Source organism: Sciurus carolinensis, chromosome 2, assembly GCF_902686445.1.
Source record: "Sciurus carolinensis chromosome 2, mSciCar1.2, whole genome shotgun sequence".
Classification (NCBI taxonomy): domain Eukaryota; kingdom Metazoa; phylum Chordata; class Mammalia; order Rodentia; family Sciuridae; genus Sciurus; species Sciurus carolinensis.
This window is the reverse complement of record NC_062214.1, coordinates 51,299,677-51,322,002: the sequence shown is the minus strand read 5'-3', so window position 1 is coordinate 51,322,002 and position 22,326 is coordinate 51,299,677. Positions and strand designations below refer to the sequence as shown.

The window sequence follows — 22,326 nt, the reverse complement described above, 5'->3', positions numbered from 1 at the left end:
GGGAAAGACAAGGATGCTACTTTGATCCTAGAGCTGCTTAACGGCCTATGAAGTCATCATTAAATGTACCAAAGGGTATGTCTGGGAGTCGCTCCTCCAGTGGACCTTGGTACCACCTGGCCACTGCCATCCTCATGAACAGGAAGTTCTCTAATCCTATCCTCTCCTTTTTAGCTCTGGCGGAAATTTGCTCGCCTCGCCTGTAACTTTGTGGTCATCTTCATTCCCTGGGAAATGAGGATAAAGAAAATTGAGAGTAAGTAATTGCACCTGGAAAAGGGGTCAGGGATGCAGGACCAGTTGTCAAGCCTCAGCCTGACAACAGTCTCGTGTGTATCAGTCCCACAATGTGCAGGTGGGGGCACTTGCATAGCAGGCATGGTCTGTCCCCACCAAGATAAGAATAATCCCCATGCTTCTTTGCTACATTCCAAAATGGCCCTGTTTGTTCTCTCCTAGTCAGTTCAGTCAGTTTGACACACCAAACCCCAAAGGATGAAGTAAACTCTGAGGATAAATAAGATAGTAATGCGAGGAATTGCATAATACAAAAAAATTACATTTTCATAAAAATAATTGTAAGCATTTAAAAAACATATGCTGAAAAAATAAGTAAAATCACACTTTACAAGCACACACACACACACACACACACACACACACACACACAAAGACCGCCATGAATAAACTTGACAATAATTCTAAAATAAAGGAAGCCATAAAAATTGGACTATATAGTACAAAAGTTCTATAAAGAGATATGAGAAGATTTAATATTTGGAAGATGATGACTTCCAACATTAATTTACAAGTTTAATGCAATTCCAATAAAAGTTTCAATATATTGCTCTGAGTACTTGACAAAATAATCACAAAAGTTAGATGGAAGAAGAACATTGAAGAAATCAATTAAACAAAAATTTTAAGGAAAAATACAAATGAAGTTGTGCAACCAAAATCTTAAAAATACATTAGAAAGCTAAACAATCAAAACAGTATAGAATAGTGCAGGGATTGGCTGATAAATCAAAATAATAAGCAAAAAAATCAGAAGCAGAAGTACATGCAAACCTTTAGCATATGATAATTATTATAGTCTAAATTACTCCATACGTATTGCTGGAATAATTGATTCAATTGTCTTAAAGAGTAAGTTTAGTTCCTTTACTTTAAAATTGCTTTGTGTATTTAAATATCTAATTAGAAATCCTGAAAGAATCAAAGAAAATATGAGTGATTTGATCTCAGAATGGAGACCCATCTAATTGTAAAAGTGAAGAAAGAAGTTATCAAGGAAAGTATTGCTATATTTAATGGCATAGAAAAGAAATGTTATATACATAAAAATAAATCTAAAGTTAGATAACAAATGAGGAAAGTTATTTTCAATGTTTAAATGGAATCAAGCACTTTCTTAATTTTTAATTTAGAGTGAGATGTGTTTGCAAAGAATTTTTACAAATTTGCAAAATGAAATTTGCAAAGAATTCCCATGTATCCTTCACTTGGTATTCCCAATTGTAAACATCTAACAAATTGGTTTTTATTTTGAAATTTAACCAAAAGGACCCTCAGAAAAATCTTTGGAATTCTCGAAAGAACCTCTAATAGAAGAGAAATATATTGAATTCTCAAAAGATGTTCACACTTCTTAATATACATTTGTTATTGTAAGTTTGATAGAGCATTTTAGATGAATATGTCATTAGGGAAATGATTATTTTTGGTAAACTAAGAATTTGTTTTCTTCATATAAAACTAGTAGATATTCATGGTCATCTTGACCCATCTAAATTATCATTTGGAGAAATACTCTTATGGGTATAATATAGCATTTTTACTCTATACCCTGATGATAACAGGAAAAATTAGTGTTGCTTTATGAAGATTGCTTGCACTGGAAGAATTGGGCATAAATGGACTGCATTGTCTTACCTTTCTCTAGGTCATTTTGGATCAGGTGTGGCCTCCTATTTCATCTTCTTGAGATGGTTATTTGGAATTAATATTGTGCTCACAATAATGACAGGTGCTTTTATTGTCATCCCAGAGGTAAGAACTATTTTAGAAGAGAACAAAGTACCATTGCTTCAAAGGGGATATGTTACAATAGTATAAAATGACCTCTCATTAATCTCGTGGGAAGGATAATGCATGTGTAACAGATCTTTTCTATAAAGGATGGCACAATTAAGCATTTTAGCCCTTCAGTCTCTGTCACAACTACTCAGATCTGCCAGGGAGAAGCAGTCACAGACAACACACAAAACAATTAATGTGTCTGTGAGCCAATAAAACTTTATTTATGCAAACTGAAAGCTGAATTTTATATAATTTTAGTTTATTCCAAAATATTATTTTTCTTCTGATTTTTCCCCAACTACTCAAAAATGCAAAACCCATTCTTAACTTTAAGGCCCTACAAAAAAAGTGACAGACTGCCCAGTTTGCCAACCCTGTCAAAATAAAACCCATTATTCAACTAAATTTCATTCTAATAAAGTAAATGGGGTCATTCATTTCCTATGCAATCCCAAAATCCAAGGGACCTCAGTGATCCACCCAGATACCACATCTAGTCCAGAGAGAGTGCATTCAGGCAACCCCTAAACAGCAAAAGAAAATCTGATCACCCATGATTAACTTTCCATTCGTGTGAATAAAGAAAAAAGCCCCGTAAGAGCTCTTATGTGTGACACCTTTACAGACTTGTGGGAATCTGCCTCCCTTTTCTCTGATCCCCTCACCTGGAGGACCATATGACATCCCTTTCTCTCTCACCAGCTGATCGCAGGCCAGCCCTTTGGAAGCACAGCCAGCAAGAGCATCCCCCAGGAGCATGTTGCATCTGCCCAAGACCTGGACACCGTCTGGTCCCTGGGGGTGAGGTTGATACTTGACACACTCTTGCCTTGAGTGAGGGAGTGAATGGGCACAATTCTGAGACCTGGGAATCAGAAATGACACAGACTATTCTCTTTGCAGGGCTACCTCCAGTACTCAGTTCTCTTCTATGGCTATTATGGCAGGGAGAGGAAGATCGGGAGAGCAGGCTACCGGCTACCATTGGCATATTTCCTGGTGGGGATGGCAGTGTTTGCTTACAGCTTCATCATTCTTTTAAAAAAGTATGACTCCTCAATTCCTCAAGATTCATGTCAGGAATTAAGATACATGTGATCTCATTTAATCTTGCCAATAACCCTTCTAAGTTGTGGCATAACTGTACCTATTTTTACAGAGGTGGAGACCAGGACCAAAGAGGTATGCTCATTTTAACCAGTGCTTTTGAACACTTACAGCCTCAAGTTAGGTTCTGTTTTGGAATTGGGAAGACAAGGATCATTCAGACTTACCAGTTTATGCAATTTTAGACAATGTAGTAACTGCCTTAATAGAGAAGAATAATATGACCTAGGTAACCAGAGATTACTGAAAGCAAAACATGCTCCTTTGGTTTTATGTTTGCTGATGACCTGGTTTTGGATTCTGCTAAGGTCAGCTTATCTATGCTGTGACACAGTTGGAACTTCAAACTCATCCTTTACTGGAGGCACAATGCAAAAGAAAGCAAACTGTCAAGGGGTTGGGAGTCCTGCACCACCCCACTGGGAGCCCTGCAGCAACTTGCTTTCCCTCTCTGTGCTTCATCTGTAAAATGGGCAGTTTGGGTTGGAAAATCGCCAGGTTTCCTTACAGCTTAATGTCCTGTTAAGAAATTATGTTAAATTAAATTAAGACATTAAAGGAACACAGACTAACAGTTTCTGAACTTGGGGAGAACTTGTCTCAAGTGCACTTGACCATATTGTCTCAAGTGCACTTCTTTATAATTTGTGCTTCCAATCTGTGGCAATTTACCAAAGTGCAAACAAAGTCCCAGTGGTGAGACTCCTTGTCAAATGGACTCACACTAATGTGTCAATGCACTTTTCAGTGTTCAGAAAGGTCAACTGAGGGCATGAAATCCAGTTGGTATTCTGCCTAAGGAGCTACATCCACCCAGATGGGGCAGTTTTTCTAATTCACATAAAAACTTTGAGTCCAGTAGCAACAACTTAGGAAGATCCTAGTCCTGAAACAGTTCCCATGATCCTGTTCTGATTCCTCTTTTGCAGGATGGCTAAGAACTCCCGCACAAGCCTTGCTAGTGCTTCCAATGAAAACTACACCTTCTGCTGGCGGGTGTTTTGTGCCTGGGATTACCTCATCGGAAACCCAGAAGCTGCAGAGAGCAAAACCGCTGCAGTCGTGAACAGCATCAGGGTGAGTGGAGGCCTGTCCAGGCTGCCCTGCAGCGAGTGTGCTGCTGAGTCCCTGCTCAGTGCACTAAAGCAGCGCTGCGTGCGTGTTCTGCTGGAGAGTCATGCCATCTACCCCACATGGCGCCTTGCACAGGGCAGAGTCTCCAGAAGAGAGCAAGCCCCAGACAACACAACAAAAGATTCCAGCAAGTGAGGAAAGAAAACGTCAGAACTTCCCTGTCTCTTTCTATTTTGGTATTGAGAATTGAACCCAGGGCTCCCTACCACTGAGCTACATCCCTAGCCCTTTTTATTTTGTGACAGAGGCTCACTAATTGTGGAGCCTGGCCTTGAACTTCAAATCCTCCTGCTTCAGGCACTGGGATTACTAGAGTGCACCACAACACTTGGCTAGAACTTCCCTTTATTTACTTTTATTTCATCCTTTAAAAATTTCAGTTGTTGTATTTTTTATAATTCACATACTGGATGATTAGTATGGTACATTATATAACCTGTAAATGATTCAATATGCATAAGCTGGGGTTATAAGCATTTTTTTTTTACTTAGAAAAGGAAATCAAAAGCATCAAAAATCTGATTAGTTGAACCACTCCAACAATTAAATGGCACCCTATTTTGAGAAAAATTTATTTCAATAATTCAAACTATGACAATCTTCCCATCTCCAATCTTTCTTCTCAATTTCCAATTTCCTTTCTTTGGTTGATTATTAAACAATTGTTATCTAATTCATTGATATTAATAGAATCTTACAAAAGAAAGTCTTAAACATATGAGTTAAAATACTGAATATTTTTAATGATTTACAGTTAATGATGGTGCTAAACTTCTAATGCTATATATATTTTTCCTTAAAGGAGGCTATCCTAGAAGAACAGGAAAAGAAGAAAAGCAAAAATCTGTAGGTATTAATATGCCCTGTGCTAAAGTCATTGATGAGTTTTGTTTCACCTTAGCACAAAAATTTACTAGATTATCTATATTTTATTTTCAAAGTCAAATAGGCCTTCTTTCTTTGTGATGTCAGTCCCCTGGTACTATGGTCTGTGGGAACCCCATATTTTCCTGTAGCAGTATTTAAAAGTGCTTGCTCCTTCCACAGAGCCTGTGACAGGGTGATAAATATGAAGTGAACCAGCATTCTACCTTTTTACTTAGATAATAAAACTGTTACATTTAGGGTCAACTTCTAGTTTGGTGAATGAAGCAAATCTACAAAAGCTGTTAGGACTAATTTTATTTAGAAATAAATCCCTAAAGCTCACAAGACACAAATAGCATCCTTTGCATTCACAAGTCCCTCAAGATGGTTTCCTCATGTGAGGTTCTTCATGAGAACCTGAGAAGTATGTTGGTGAGGGGACAACATCATGACCAGAGAACAGATGCAAGGCAAGGGTGTTCCCAGGAAGGGTCAAAGGGGTAGTGGCTCTGTCTGTTCATTCTTCTCATATCCTACAGATTGGTTGGAGTTGTGGAGAAGAAACACACCAATCACAGGGATAATGGCAGGAAGCAAGGGGTGGAATTGGGAAAGGCTATCTACAGGTCTTCTAAAGACATGGATTCTGGCCCTGCCCTTGTCGTTCATTCCCAAGACCCAGGAAATATCCCTGACCTTTCTTGGCCTGCACTTTCTCACCTGATAAATGAAAGGATAGGACTTTATTAGTGCTTCAGAAACTGGAGAACTCCCACCCACATTAGAGTCACCTGCATTCACTGGAAATGAAGACTTCTGTGGCCCAATTTACTGGATTAGAATCCCTGAGAATAGATCACTAAATCTATCTTTAGTAGATCTTACAACATGATTACAATGTTTCCTCAAATTTGAAAATTGTAGCTATCTTAAATTCATTCCGAATAATTGAAGTCATTATTAAAACAAGCAAATGATCCAAGGAGAAACCTTTCCTCATCTCTCTTCTAAGCAAAAATGGTATCCATTCTGGGATATATGGCATGCTGTAACAGGACCCAGAAGAAGAGGGTAGAGAAAGGGTGAATCTAACATTTGATAGGCTACAACACTCGGCCCACATGCATTTTCTGGTGTAATCCCCAGAAGGGCCACCAGGTACTGGAAGGGAAAATAAATTGCAGGACCTGCTCCAGGGCCACATTTCTCTGGACTGAGACCAAGCAGGCAGCATGACCCTGGAAATAATGATGGTGTGATCTACAGACTGGAGGGAATAAAGAAGCACCAGGATGGCATTCATGGACCTAACACACCCTCTCTCTCTGTCTCTGTCTCTCTCTCTGTCTCTCTCTCTGTCTCTCTCTCTCTCTCTCTCTCTCTCTCTCTCTCTCTCTCTGTCTCTCTCTCTCTCTCTCTCTCTCTTTCTTTCAGGGTTTTCTATGTCCAGTGTTCTATGATTCTTGATCTGTAGTCCTCCACCACCAGAGTTGCTAATAATACCATAGTATGCCATGTTTTTATTTTTACCTGGCAAGGTGACATTTTCATTTCAATTTGGGGATGCATTCCTTCGTTGTGCAGATGAAGGGTCAGAACACCTTCACAGGTTCCCAGCTGGTAGAACTTCACAGAAGGGATGGTGCCCTTCTTGTGTGCACCTTCAATTCCTCTTGACCATATCTCTTTCTCCTGTCTCTGTCCCCAGGTAAGGCTTTACAGGATGCCGCTGGCTATATGCCTACTACTTCTGCCTACTGCTTGCTGCCCCAGGGTCCTCTGAGGAGTGCCCACAAAGTCCCAGTCAACACTCATACAACCATAGGCTGGAAGGGTGCTGACCCATAGGGAATGGAATCAATGCTTCTCTCCTTCACTCTGGGCAGACAGTTCTAGGAGGCATTCTGTAGGTCCCTAAGGAGGTCCTGCAGTTGCCTCCAGCTGTCGCCAACTTTACCACACATCCTTCTGCTAATGACTCTTTTGTCCTGCTTTCCAGGGTCACCTCCCAAATCAACTGCATTCAAACAGGCCTCTACCTGGAATCTTGCTACCAGGAGAAGTAGGCTAAAATTAGCCCCAAAGTTGACAGAAGATTATGTTAAAAACAGGCCAACCAGAGCCGATCAGTCAGTTGTCCCCCATTGTGACAAAAAGTAAATGGGTTTCAATTATACTAAATTCCAGAATCACTGTTGATTTTGGGATTTCCCAGATTATAAGAGACTTGTGAAAGTGAGACCTAATGAGGAGAGAGATGAGTCCCATGTCTCACGGTTATTTAGTTGCTTCTTTATTTGCTCACTCATCTGTCAAATATTTATCACATGCCTAGATGTGCTTAGGTTTATTCTAAGAGCTGAGGATACCACAACAAAAACACTAAAAAGTCTGGGAACTTACATTCCAGAGCAGAAAGACAGCTAATAAGGCCCCAAGAAGGTATGTGATGCTGTGTCAGATTCTTTGTATAGAGTGATGGCAATCATCTCTCCCTCCTTCTCTCCCTTCCTCTACTGAATACATTTATTTCAATTCCTAAAACATAAACATACAAACCACGGGGCTCCAAGTTTAAGTAACAGAGATTGTCTTGAAAGCCAAATATTCAGACTCTAAAACAGTGTTATTTGTTTATGTGTTTTAAGTCCCAAGATGCTGGCTGGTGGACTTTATAACTCAATGTTGATCTCATAGAAAATGAGGAATTTGAGGTGAGGAAAAGAGATGGTTCCTCAAGGTGGAGGACCCTCTCAGCAGGGAATGTGTTTTTTGTCTGTGCATCTTGGTGTTCTGATGGTCATGGTGCCTGCCTCTCTCCATAGGGCAGTGACCATCTGCCTCAGGATCATTGCCAACATCCTGGTTCTTCTGTCACTGGCTGGGAGCATTTATCTCATCTACTTTGTGGTGGACCGGTCCCAGAAGCTGGAGCAGTCAAAGAAAGAACTGACTCTTTGGGAAAAGAATGAGGTACCCAGTGTCTGTTATCTGAATTCAGTCTTCAAAATAGCTGCCCTTCCGCTTCATTAGTGGGTTACATAGAACTACTTCTAGGGAATATTTCCAGCCTTGTCCTAGAGCATGAACCACGAGGGCTTTGAGCCATTGAATGACAACATCAAGACTTGGCTAAATGATTTTATTGGTTGCCACAGGGGAAGAGTTTGATTTAAGAGAAACTTCAAGTGTTTGCACAGATCTTTACCTTTAAACCTTTTTTTTTTTTTTTTTTTTTTTTTTTTTTTTGGTACTGGGGATTGAACCCAGGGGCACTTAACCACTGAGTCACATTCCCAGTCCTTTTTATTTTTTATTTTGAGACAGGGTCTTGCTAAGTTCCTAGGGCCTTGATAAGTTGCTGAGGCTGGCTTTGAACTTCCATCCTCCTGCTTTAGCCTTCAGAGCCCCTGGGATTACAGGTGTGTGCCACCACACCCAGCTGCTCTTCTCACATCTGTTCTTGCACATCCATGCTTGCACTGTACTCCAGTGTGTGCATCAAAATTGGCCTGGTGCCTGCTATTGAGTGCTTAGGAAGTTTTTATATTTCTAAATTACAAATAATACTCCTAGAATCAGCTCCACATAAATGGCTTGTATGTTGAACAGCCTTTCCCCCACTGTGTAAATATTCCATAAAAGGAAAATTACCAAATGGAAGGTTATGGACAATTTTACAATTCTTAATATTGGTATATTGTTCTGAAAGTTTGATTCAATTTACCTAGAAATATTTGAAAGGCAGAAATAGCACACCAAAAAAAAAAAGAAACTTTTTAGACCACTTCTATGAAAAAAGTATCACCATTTAAAAAGCAAAGTATGTATGCAGAAGTATGTATGCAGAAGATGATCATCTATTTATTCTATACATATCTATCCATGTATAATAATATATTAAAATCTAAGACTATATGAGGTATCTTTTCCCATACCTCTTTATACTTTATATCAATTAAGTTATGTAAATGTGTGTATTTTTTACAGATAGATAGGTATATTTTTAGATATAGTTAGAAATTATGTCTTATTTTAGCTCAAACATCTTATACACCCATTAAAATGCCTCTCTCTTTTGCTGTAAGTACAGAGAAACAAGAGCCAGGAATAATTCTCTAGGTAATTAATCTTCCATGTACAGAAAGAATATTAAATTACCCTCTGCCTTCCTTTTTCTATTCAAAATAATCACAGTTATTTCCATCTTCAATCCCAGGTCAGGAAAGTATAAATGAGATGAGATGGTAATTGAAAAATGTGGCAGAAATGCTATTGAATCCCAAATGGTACATATGAGTGTCTTCAGAATGCTAAAGGAGTGTTCCTATAAAGAATAAACCTGTGATAAAGTAACAGTGGCCTTTCAAAACAAGATAATTAGTAGAGATTTGGAGAAGTCTTTCACATAGGAAATACATGACCCTGTGGATACCCACAGTCCAAATATTAGAGTAAGAGACCAAATGTAAGTAATTGAAGTAGGTCAGGGGGACCCTGGAAATTGCAGGGTCTCACACATGCTCTCTTGACAGGTGAGTGTGGTAGTCTCTCTTGTCACCATGTTGGCACCATCTGCCTTTGACCTCATCGCCGCCTTGGAAATGTACCACCCACGGACCACACTGCGCTTCCAGTTGGCAAGGTATGGCAGCCCTGCCAGGTCATGCCACATTGTGGATCACCCATCTGGCTACTGCAGTGGGAACATGAGTCCCTTGTGAGCCAGAGTTTGCTTCTTTCCCCCAACTTAGCCCAGAACTTTCACTCAAGAGAAACACAGGATACAATCAGAGAGAAAAGTGAGGAGGCAGGGGAAGATGAGGGACAGGAAAGAGGATCAGGATGACAAGGACAGAAGAAATGGATTAAAATGTAGTGAAGAAAAGAAAGTGGACAAAGAGAACAAGGAAAGGAGAAGAAAGAGGGAGGAGAGGGAGAATTAGATAGAAAAAGTAGAGGAGAAAGAGGAGCAGGGTGATGGAATGTGTGTCTGGTTTTCCTCATTGTTGATTTCCCTCCATGGTTTGACTATGAGTGACGGAAGAGATCTAGGTTGTTCTTCCAGATATGAGAACAGTTTGTGCTTTGCTAATAATTTCCCAAAAGCACAGACTCAGAGAGGTTCTTTTGGATTTTCTTGGAAGATTCTGGGGTTATTCCAGGATGATCCATGGCCACAAGAACAAGTGGCAGCTGGCATGTCCAAAGGAACATCCTTGGACACCTGCCTCAGGTGTCAGAAGAAACATTCTCATTTCTAGTGTGACTTCACCATTGTCTTCCTGAAAAATCCACTTGTTTTCCCTGGAGCATGGTGTCCTCATTCATAAATTAAGCTGTATGTGCAGGTAAGGAAAGCTGAGCATGGAGAGGGAGACAGTCAGAACCACTCTTTCTTGCTCCCACCCATACCCCTATCAATTTCACCCTGTTTGCTCCTGTATCACCTAATAACATTCTCCAGAACTAATTTTCGCAGACCACTTTGTAAAGATTTGCTCCCATTCAGGAGTTGGTAAACACCTGAGAATGATACTATAGTCAAATATTTTAATTTTTAAATATCTCTGTCACAACTCTAAGCTCTAAGGTTGTACCATGAAAGTTACCACAGAAATGATATGCAAATGAAAGGATGGGGCTGTGTTCCAGCACAACTTTATTCACAAAAATAGGGGAGGGTGATTTTAAGGCCATAACTTGCCAACCCATGAAATCCAACTGTCATTTTAAAGATAAAAAAAAAAAAAAAACTAACTAGAAAGAACAAAGGGGTTGGCCAGAGTCTCACAGCCCAGGATGGCTCCCCTGGGGAATGAGGCTCTTAGCCCCCTGACCCCTAACCCTGGTTCTTTCTGCTCCATTTAACACCTCTTTGACCTGAATAAGAGAAGTGTGTTCCTCAGCTCCTTCCTCACTAGCAGGCATTGGAGAGAATCAATTCCATTATTGCATTTGGTCTAACAGCAATCCTATTATACAGATTGACCTCGTTATTCATGTTCAAAACTAGAGAAACAGAGACATTGAGAGACTTACCCCAGACAAATTAGGGCTAATTTTGATAATAAGAGCAAGACATATTATTTTAGTTCCATTAACTCACCAGCAGACCATGTTACCTTTTATCCAAGGCATAGTGAAAACCAGAGCAATGGGATGCCAAGAAGAGGAGGTGAGATTCATTCCACACTTCCTTCAAACAACTCTTACTGTATGTACTCTGAGGGTCTATTACCTGCCTGAGGCGCTATAAATACAGAAATGAAAAGGTCCTGGCACTATACCAAAGGAAGTCCCTTCACAATTTCAGAGAGAAAGTCTTGCACATTGCACAGATGTCCCCTTGCAATGTCTCTGCCTGCACACAGGTGGTCACCACTACCTTGAGGAGGTAAAGAAAGCCTGTGGGGATGGCCAACTCATGGTTCAATTTGGTTCTGGTTTCTGTTCTGTCAAGATAAAGCTGCTTTCCTATCAACTGACCCTGGTTTCATGATTCTCAATGTACTAATTCTTGTCACATTGAAGTATTTGGAAACTTACCATTTTCCTTTTCCATCTTGTTTGATTTCCCATAAGAAATCAAAGCTACATCCTGGGATATTCCATGATAGGCTTACCTAAGCAACTTTTTAACTCTACGTAAACTGACATCAAGTCTTTGGTCCTTGACTGATAGAGACTGTTGCTGGAAGATTCCATTCACTTCCAGTGACCCACATGGTACAGCTGTATCCACAGCCCATCTGTGTTTCTAATGGGAGCACTGAGATGCAGATATTGCATCTGATTCTTTCTAACCTGATGAAACTGAGTAGTTACTCAGCTTCTCTGTGTTTCAGTTAACTTGTTTCTTAAGTGAGTTCACAAGGATGAGAACTTCATAGAGCTGAATGAGAATCATGAAACAGTACTTGGGAAGAATACTTTATAAACCAGAAACACAGCACAGAGACACATCTTTTACACTACCCTTTAGAACCCCACTTCCTAAATTTACTCACCTGCTATACTAGTGTTTTTAAAAGCTGACCCAAGGATGGGCTATAGTGGAAATTATCTGGGAAGGATGTAAGATACCCAGACTCCACCCAGAGCTACTGAAGCAAGGTGGATTCTGGAATTCTGTATTTGAATGCCCTCAAGGTGACTTAAAAGATGCAAGTGTAGCAGTCATTGTCTTAGAATATCCACAATAGTCTAGAACTATGTGATAGGTCTAGACCCATGGACTTGTTTGTGCCTTTCAGGGTCCTTGTGCTATATTTGGGAAATCTCTACAGTTTGATCATTGCCCTGCTGGACAAAGTAAACAGCATGAGCATTGAGGTGAGTGCCCAGATTGGACAGTCACCTGCCCAACCACTACCCTTCCTACCCCACCCCATCCCCCCACACCTAGGTCATCATCATAATTGCCAGCATCAGTGCTAATAACTGCATTTCATACAGCACATCCAAATTCCACTCTACTGTGGTCTTCTCAAGGTGAGGATAGAAAAAGTGTTCCCATTTCCCAAATAAAGAAACAGAGTCTGTGATTCATGGCTAGTGAGTGACAGTGACTAGGGTTTTTAACTCCATGTCTCTTTGTGCCCTGTTTCCTTGAATCCCATCAGGAGACGCTGTCAACAGCTATTATAAATGATCCCAGAAAGAGCAGTAGGCCATGAGGCTTATTCAGACAATTTGCAAAAAAATAATCATCTCATGGCAAACAGTTCAGAGTGAGGCCCACCATCCCAGCCCAGGGGGACAACTTTCCATTTCCAACCTGCTCCTCCTTGAGGACACCCCAAATGGTGGGAAAAGGGGATACCAGGGAGAAGAAGCTTTCTGAGGCTTGTTTGTTCAGGATACACCACACTAGCATCAAATCTCAAGACTTGTAGGCAGAAGAAACCACAGACAGTCATTTGTCTACATCAGGGTTTTGAGGTTACATAGACCTGGATCCTTGCCTGCCACTTACTGAGCTTAAGCAATTTTGTCTTCCGGTCATAACTTGGGGTGATAATTCTGGTTTTTTTTTTTTTTTTTTGTCCGAATCTGACAAACTTTACAAATATTTGACATGAGGAAGAGGTATATCTTACAGAATTATTTGGCTATATCATAAGGCAACCAGTGAAGACAGAATTTTTCCTATCACAAATTGGATATATGTGAAATTCTATAACATGCTATTCTCCGTAAATCTGAAAGTTCCTTGGTTACAGCAATATGATCATGCCACGTTGTCACTGTCACTGAACTTCCATGAGAGTAGACTGAATGAGAAAGGAAAAAATTTGGTGCCTGCACCAACGCAGAATTTGTTCTGAAATTCTACCCAGTGGAAGCATATGGCATGAAGAAATGCAGAAAGCCCTTCCATGATCAAGAGGATGAAAATAGTCAAAACTGCAAAGAAAGCGATCACTGGGAACAGCAGCAGGACGCCATAGGTTGTGTCCACTCGCAGGCCCACTCACATCAGCATGGCCCACAGGACATCAGACAGCAGAGGGCCCAAAGTTGCAGGTAGGACACAGTGTTGGAGATGCAGCCCAGGCAGTGTTTGATGGAGTGAATCACTTGCGTCATCAGTATTTCTCCAAAATTAAACTCTTCACACGTCATTTCTGGGCATCCATCTTCCATTTGGTTATTTCCCACTTCTATATCCTGGTTGCCCAGCAGAGAAACTTCTTCCTCGCTATCTTTCCATGTATAACCACTCTTGCTCACGCCAAAGCAGCTGCACCCATCATGCAGCCACAACAAAAACAGTGACTTTCTCAAGAAGAGAATGAGAACAGACAATGCTGTGACAACCAGCAGGACTTTCTGCATGTGCTTCTGCCCTGGGTAGAGGCCACTCGTCCCGCTTGCTGGGAATATGAACATGTTGACAAATTCAATCAGGATGCTGGGAGCCTCCCTGGAAGTTTCTGCCAAAAACATGAGCCACTTATAGACAATCATGAAGATAAGGTATCCGAAGATGCAGAGCATGAAGAGGAGCTCAGGGATGGGAACCAGGAAAAAATATGGAACGCTTCATGAATTTGCATGTCATCCTTGCACAGGGGTCATGCTAATCTTCTCTGTATCATTCCAATTTTAGTATATGTGCTGTCAAAGCGAGCACTTGGGGTGATAATTCTTACCTGTGTTACAGAGCAGTTCAGACACCAGGGACCAATAAACACATCTCTGTGTCCCATAATTGAGGCCAACTTTATTCAAATGGAAAAAAAAAAAAAAGAGAGAGAGAATGTAATTATTCCCAGGCAATCCAATGATAAACTTGGTGGTGTCCATGATGGATTCTTATTTATAAACAGGTACTCTGTCTTTTTTTATTTTTTCCTTCCTTTCCTGCCTCTTTCCCCACAGGAAACTACCACCAAAAATAACACAAGTCATTGGATAGATTCTGCCGTCTTCTTTGCCACCAGGACAGCCCCTGAAGAAGGGAAGTGGTCCACACCTTGGTCTGGAATGGGATTAAGGACAAACAGTACATGGGTCTTGGAAGAGACCAGCATTCCAACTTACACCACACCAGTCACTAAGGCCAACAAGACTACACTCCACACTCTGAGCTTGCAAGGCCAGTGCTGGGAAACATATGTTGGCCAGGTGCTTTTCTTTTGTCCCTTTGTCTAATCCTAGCAACTCTCTGAAGCATCATTGCCCCTACTTTATAGAAAAGGAGAGTAAAATTCATTGAGGTTTATGCTTTTCCAGGTCCCAAAATTGATAATAATAAAAATAAGAGCACAGACTTATGCAGTAGTAACTAAGTGCTGGGTGATATCCTCATGAGAGTTTTATTGTTATCACCCTTTATAGGCAAAGATGAGGCCCAAGGACACGCAAAGAGCAGAATAAAGACTTGAACCCAGGCACAGCTCCAAAATCTGTATCCTCAGCCATTTCCTTTTCATCTTCAATATTTAATCTTGTACAGAGAATCTCAACCCTGAGTTATTACTCCATGGAAACGAGTCTCCTGTGACTCAGAACCATAGAACTTAGATTCCTTCCTAGTTTCCTGTAACTCTGCCTTTATATATCAGAATCCAAGTTCAAATTAACAAATATTCATTGAGCATCTATTATGTACCAGAAGCCCTTCTCTCTGAAGGTGCCCCTGGAGGGCCCAATGGCTTATGCCCAGGAGAAAGGACAGAGACAAGAGCATTGTAGAGGAAGAGAGGGCTGTGGGAGGGTGGGGCATGATGGCAATTGAGATCCTTCCCTACCCCATGTTGCAGGAGATGCTGAAGCTGTCCATCATTGACATGCTCTTTACAGTGGCAAGCATCCTGCTCATAGACTTCTTTCGAGGACTTTTTGTTCGCTACTTAAGTGACTACTGGTGTTGGGACCTGGAAAGCAAGTTTGTAAGTAAAGTGCTGTGTCCTTGGGGAAGTTCCTATGGCTAAATCCATCTTTTACCCATGCCAGGCCATAAGAAATGGCCAGGAATGACTGAAGGGGCACATAAGGGAAAACATAAGAAGGAAGAGGGGAGAGGTGTACAAAGCTGAGTTTCACCCCGCATCTTAAATTCCCCATTTGTTGGCAATAATTTCTAGTGTCTATCAGAGCAAAGAACTAGATTATACAAAGGACTTTGCAATGTTCTTTTTTTTTTTTTTAATTGGGTATTGAGCCCAGAAGCACTTAACCACTGAGTCACATCTCCAGCCCTTTCTAAAAATTTATTTTTTATTTTGAGACAGGGTCTTGCTAAGTTGCTTAGGGCCTCACTAAGTTGCTGAGACTGACCTTAAACTTGTGATCCTCTTGCCTCAGCTTCCCAGTCACTGATTCTGGCATCCAACTTTCATTTTTAATGTGGAAATTCTTTTTCTCTTCTAGCCTGAATATGGGGAATTCAAAATAGCTGAGAATGTGTTACATTTAGTCTACAACCAAGGAATGATTTGGTAGGTGTCGAAGCTTCTTGTCTTTGCTCACATGCCATCTGGGCTAAGATTTTGATTCATTTGGATAGGTCGTGACCAGAATAAACAGTTACAGGGTGTTTGCAAGGGATTCCACATGTGTAGCAATTTTATTAATGGTTTTCTATGGATTTTGTGATAAACAATGGTGAAGGAAATAGTCCAATTTTAAACTGCTATTCATTATAGGAAAAAATCTGCATATTAATCGTAGAATAAGTTTTGGGGCAGGACTGGGAGAGGCAAGGAGGAGGAGCTGCTTCTCCCCAGTGAAGGCTTCAAGAGTGCAGGTGCTCACAACTGGGGAACATGGGGCCAGCCCTGCCCTCAGCTTCCCCCTTGCTCCTGGTTTTCACTCTGACAGGAGCAGGGCCAAATCCCAGATTGACAGATCCACCCCAGAAGAGGGGCAAATAATCTAGGTCAGAAGTCTGTTCACCCAGGCACCTCCCAGAAGCAAGGCAACCCTGCTTTTACAGACACTGTCAAACCATAGGGGTCATCCAATGCACAAGTATGCATGTGGGTGGGGTGCAGGAAGAGCCCTTAAGTTATTTCACATTCTGCTTTTACCAATTGGACCGAAAACTGTTCTATTTGTTCACATGCAAATGAAGAAAAAGAAGAAGCTTGGATATCCTGCACATTCAGAAAACACAATATTGCTTCAAAATCATTCACTCAAATACTAAAATGTGTGGGGAATTGAGAGGCAAAAGGTAATATTCCTACAGTCAAATGCTGCATTCTTATAGTTCACTGTATTTTGAAAAATATCTTCACAAATACAGTATTAAAAATAACATGTTAGCATGAGCTAGATATCAGGCATTTTTTAAGGTAAATTATTTAATTTTTATTGTAACCCTATGATGTACCTGCCATCGTTGTCTGCACGTTGAAGATGAGACTGAGGCACAAGGAAGCCGAGCATCTTTCCTATCTTCAGACAGAATGACATTTCTGCCTGCCACAAGAAATGAAACATCTATTTTAAGTCTTGTACTTATTAAACATATCCTTTTATCTATACTTATTATCCTACTAGTAAATCCAAATTGCTTTGGATATTTACCCTTCCTTTTGTAATTACAAATGACTAGATGCACTAAAATGTGTCAGGATGTCTATCAAAAGTCGGTGCTCAACATATATGATTAAATTGAATCTCAGTAGTTTATTAACACAGTCTTCACTGTTGACAGGCAAAATCTGAGATTACTCCAAGATGTAGTTATCCAGTATTCCCTTCCCTAGGAGGGCCTTGCCAGTTTTCAGACACAAATAGTGGTGCAAAGGGATATATCAAAAATAGGATTGCCACCCATTTGCAGGGACTTATCTTTTCTCTAGAATGTGAAGGTTGGGGTCTCAGACCTTCAGGAGTCTTCCCCAATTCTTTAAGCATTTTAAATGCCCAAAGTCTCAGAGCTACTTTCTTCTCTGGGGCTTCCAGACCACAGACCTGTAAGATGCACTGGAAAAGAATGTATGCAAACTGATTTTCTTTGTGGTTCCAGGATGGGGGCCTTCTTCTCCCCATGTCTCCCAGCATTCAATGTTCTCAAGCTCATTGGGCTCATGTACCTGAGGAGTTGGGCTGTGCTGACTTGTAACGTGCCCCACCAGCAAGTCTTCCGAGCCTCCAGGTCAGTGCCTCAGGAGATCTTATTCTCCTTGATTCATGTCACTATACGTGGCAAGGGTCCCCCCACTTTTTGCTTGTCAAAATCCTGCCTGTTTTCCTTTTTTATTTTCTCTATGAAACCATCTCCTGTGACTCACCCTCAGAATTATTCATTATTCCTCTGGACCTCATGACGCATTGTGTTAGTCAACTTTTCACCACTATGACCAAAATATCCAACAAGGACAAAGATGTTAGATGAGGAACAGTTTAATTTGACTCACAGTTTGAGAGAAGCAGTACATGGTGGGTCAACAACATTGCTCTGATCCCAAGATAAGGCAGAACATCATGGTGGAAGGGCATCGAGAAGGGAAGCTGTTCATTCATGGCAGCCAGGAAGCAGAGAGAGAAGAGGAAGGGGCTACAGGGACCCAGGAACCCACCTCCTCCAGTCACACCTCAGCTACAGTTACCACCCAGTCAGTCCATTCAAACTAGTATGGACTGATGAGATTACAACTCTCACAATTCAATCATTTCATCACTGAATATTCCTGCATTAACATAGGAATTTGTTGAGGGGACACCTCATACCCATCCTTAATACACATTTTAAAAACTCTACTGAGAATTAATAATCATTTAGGGAAAAAAGGCACAAATTATAAATTTTTAGCTTGATAAATTTTCACAAGTTGAACATAAGCATGCAATGAACATCAAAATTAAAACACAGACCAGGAATGTTGCTCAGAACACCCCCATGTATTCTCTATTCCAATAACCCCTGACCTCTAATGGCATGGTTGGGTTTGCCTGGCTTTTTACTCTATGTAAGTGGAACCACATATAGGATGTACTCCTTCATGTTCAACTTCTTTCACTCAACATTGTGTTAGTAAGAGTCATCTTCCTGAAGAAATATATCCCTATTTCTCTATCCATACTACTACCAATAGACATGTATGTTTCTAGCTATTACCTATAGATAAACAACGCCACCTTGAATATTCTTGTGTCTGTTTGAGGATATGCTCAGCATTGCAATTGCCAGGTTGTAGGGCATGCAGATGTTCACTTTTAGTAGAGAGTACTAGAAAGTTTTCTTGAGTGGTCACACCATTCTATACTTCAACACTGTATGGAAGTTCAGTTGTTCCACAACCTTTTCAATACATGTTATTTTCTGGTTTTCATTTTTGTGAATTCATAACCCATTTTGAACACCAGAGTGCAACTATGTTACTTTGACATTAATAGTTTTGTGTGTGTGTGTGTGTGTGTGTGCCTATCTATATCAGTAACTTTCAAAATTTTTGACTATGATATGCATGGCAATGTATTTACATGTTATGTGGTGACCAGTACACATACATGATTATATTCAGATATATATGTTTTAATATATTTACTTAAATTTATTTTATATATGTGTGTAGATTTTCTCTGTGTGGTGAAGGGTAGAGAGAAAGAAGTTTTCATAAGTGTATACTCACCTTCTGTCTTAGTCCATTTTGTGCTGCTATAACAGAATACCTGAGACAGGGTAATTTATAATCAACAAATTTGTTGACTCACTGTTCTGGAGACTGGGAAGTCCAAGGTCAAAGCACCAGAAGGTTTGATGAGTGGTGAGAACCAGAGAGCCAGGTTAAGGCACCTTAAATGCTGCATTCTGTAGAGCGAATAACAATGTTCCTTATATAGCAGAGGAGTAGAAGAGTAAAGAGGCAAAGGGGGACTGAACTTGCTTTTTTATATCCATATTAATCCCACCCATAAAAGTGGCATCCTCAAGACTCAAGTCACTTCTCAAAGGTCCCACTTCCTAATGCTGCCATGAGGACAAATTTCAACATGAATTTTAGAGGGGACAAACACTCAAACCCTAGCGGCATGGTACTGCATCCTGTACACTATGATCAAGACTAATAGTTGAGAAACAGACCGAGAATGCTGATTGAGGGTCACTAGATGGATTGACTGAGTTCTCTTTTCAGAATGATGTGTGTGGCCTTGCACATCAAATAGGTTTGAGGTACCCTCAGGGGAGACCTGGGTGGTCAAGCTCCCTGATAGCAGCTTAGGGCTCAGAGACCAGGGACCAGGGCTTAATCAGACAGAACATTTACCCTAAATGGCCAGAAGCATAGAGGTAAAGATGTTGAGTGCCAATCCCTTCCAGGTGAGAGAGTCAAGAATCTTAACAAAAAGAACCAAACCATCTGAAACACATGAGACAAAGTTCTAGGGTGACAGCATTGAGAGGGAAGTATTAGATAAGGGCCCAGGTGGATGGACAATGGTTCTAAGATTTTTCCATAAATTGAGCTTGCTGGGTATGTTTTAGACAACTTTTTCATTGCTGTGACTAAAAGATCTGACCAGAACAATTTTAAGAGAAAAAGTTTAATTGAGGGCTCATGGTTTCAGAGGTCTTAGTCCATAGAAGGCCAACTCCATTTCTCAGGGCTCGAGATGAGCCAAAACATCATGGCAGAATAGTGTGGCAAAGGAAAACAGTTAACATGATGATCAGAAAGCAGAGAGAGACTCCACTCACCAGATACAAAATATATACCCCAAGTCCATACAGCCAGTGTCCCACCTCCTCCAACCACCCTACCACTTTCAGTTACCATTCAGTTAATCCCTATCAAGGGATTAATTCTCTGATTGGGTTAAGACACTCGCATTTCTCCTCTGAACCTTCTTTCATCTTGTCTCTCATGTGAGCTCTTGGGGGACACCTCACATTCAAACCATAACAGGGTAGGAGCCCTAGATGCAGAAGCAGATTCCCTGCCCTCATGGTTTGTGGTAGATGTGTGCTCTTCCAGTGTTTATTAGAAGAACAGATTGGGCTGACAGGTCTATAAGGTTCCTTTCAGCACTGATTTCCAGGTTTCTGAGTAGTATGCAGTCCTAGAGCACACCCATTCCTACCTAGGTAGCTCTGATGGAAACATCTTCCTGTCTGCAAAGAGCTGGGGTGACAGTTTCTGTGTTAGTTCTTATATGCATCCTCGCTATGGAATGAACTGAAACCAGAGCATTTGGTTCCTTGACAGATCCAACAACTTCTATTTGGCAATGCTCCTGTTCATGCTATTCCTATGTATGCTGCCAACTATTTTTGCTATTGTCAGATACAAGCCATCTCTAAACTGTGGACCATTCAGGTAAGTTATTTTAGTTCATTTGATTATACCTTAGAGCCACCTTGAGTTGTAGGGAAATTGAGTCACATCGAATCTCATTCTTCTTTTGGCTCACACAACAGGCAGACAGAACAGAAGGAGCTCAAAACTGCATCATTTGAAGCCAAGAGAGAAATTCTTTCCTTGATAGCATACTGCCTGTAGATATAGTCATCTCTGTGCTCACATTTAAAAAATAAAGCTCCTTTAAAATAAAATTTTAAAAAAGTGCAAGCACAGGAGTGCACATCTGTAATTCCAGTGACTCTGGAGGTTGAGGGAGAAGGATCACAAATTCCAGGCTATCGTCAGCAACTTTGCGACCCTGTCTCAAGAACCAAAAGGGTCTGGGGTTGTAACTCAGTGGTACAATGCCTCTGGGTTCAATTCGTAGCACCACAGAAGCAATAAATACCTCAATTAATTAGTTAAAATAAAATAAGGAAATAACATTTCTCCTGGGCTAGAGAGAAATTTCACCTGTTCAAACCCCAGACAGTTTTATTAAAAGAAAGTCCATATAACTTTTTATTCTACATTATCTAGCTTTATTCAGGCAGAAAACTATAATACCATCTCCACCTAGAGTTTAAATCAGTTTTGATACAACACGTATGTAACAGAGTCTATCTTTGTGTATGCTATTAAAACACATGCTCATACAATGTGATTATCAATTCTACATATTTAATTAGATGGCAGCTTCATGGGTGCCTTGGGAATGTTAGGTATCTTTTTCCATTTGGCTATTTACCTGTATTGGTTCTAGTTGACCTTAAGGGTCTGCCTCTAGGCATCCAGACATTTTTCAATGTCTTGTAGCATCTTTCTGCTAAAAGCAATACAATCTAGAGTTATGTTTTTCTTTCTCACAGTGGACAAGAGAAAATTTATGACATTGTGTCAGAAACAATTGAGAATGACTTCCCCATGTGGTTTGGCTCCGTGGTTGGGTACATCAGCAGCCCAATAGTCATCCTGCCAGCTGTGTTGCTTCTGTTGTAAGTACCAGCCATGCCTGCCAGCCTTTGCCACAAGACAACTCCACTTTCCAATAAGTATATAAAATTAATTAGTTCACTCATTAATCACTTACCAAGCCTGATGATCTAAGCAGAGACTGAGTCACACACCCACTGTGCTGTGGAAACACAGCCAATGGTTCTCAGTGAGAGAGGGGAAATTTCCACTGCTATCAGGTAGTTAAGGACTTATCCACAGCTTTGGGTCAGTGACTGTGGCCATGATAATGGGGCTGAACTCCATTCATATCAGTATCTCATTTAGCAGAAATTTAAATAACCTCAAAAAAGACTTTTACAATTCAGCTGAGTAGATT

General features: G+C 40.6%; 1 protein-coding gene and 1 non-coding gene across 2 annotated transcripts in view; one reads left to right on the top strand and one right to left on the bottom strand.

Annotated features, from left to right (window-relative positions):
* Positions 1–22,326, top strand: part of Tmc3 (transmembrane channel like 3) — a 37,736-nt gene that overhangs the window by 7,721 nt on the left and 7,689 nt on the right. The window contains exons 4-18 of the mRNA XM_047541377.1: positions 175–256; positions 1,946–2,052; positions 2,785–2,883; positions 2,986–3,128; positions 4,119–4,266; positions 5,126–5,169; positions 8,016–8,163; positions 9,726–9,835; positions 12,447–12,525; positions 14,578–14,823; positions 15,462–15,590; positions 16,072–16,139; positions 17,678–17,806; positions 20,859–20,969; positions 21,863–21,988. Of these exons, the coding sequence (XP_047397333.1) occupies positions 175–256; positions 1,946–2,052; positions 2,785–2,883; positions 2,986–3,128; positions 4,119–4,266; positions 5,126–5,169; positions 8,016–8,163; positions 9,726–9,835; positions 12,447–12,525; positions 14,578–14,823; positions 15,462–15,590; positions 16,072–16,139; positions 17,678–17,806; positions 20,859–20,969; positions 21,863–21,988 (1,769 nt within the window). The remainder of the gene's footprint in view (positions 1–174; positions 257–1,945; positions 2,053–2,784; positions 2,884–2,985; positions 3,129–4,118; positions 4,267–5,125; positions 5,170–8,015; positions 8,164–9,725; positions 9,836–12,446; positions 12,526–14,577; positions 14,824–15,461; positions 15,591–16,071; positions 16,140–17,677; positions 17,807–20,858; positions 20,970–21,862; positions 21,989–22,326) is intronic.
* LOC124978331 (U6 spliceosomal RNA) lies at positions 14,223–14,329 on the bottom strand. Its single transcript, XR_007107369.1, has one exon. It is a non-coding gene; the product is annotated as a U6 spliceosomal RNA (small nuclear RNA).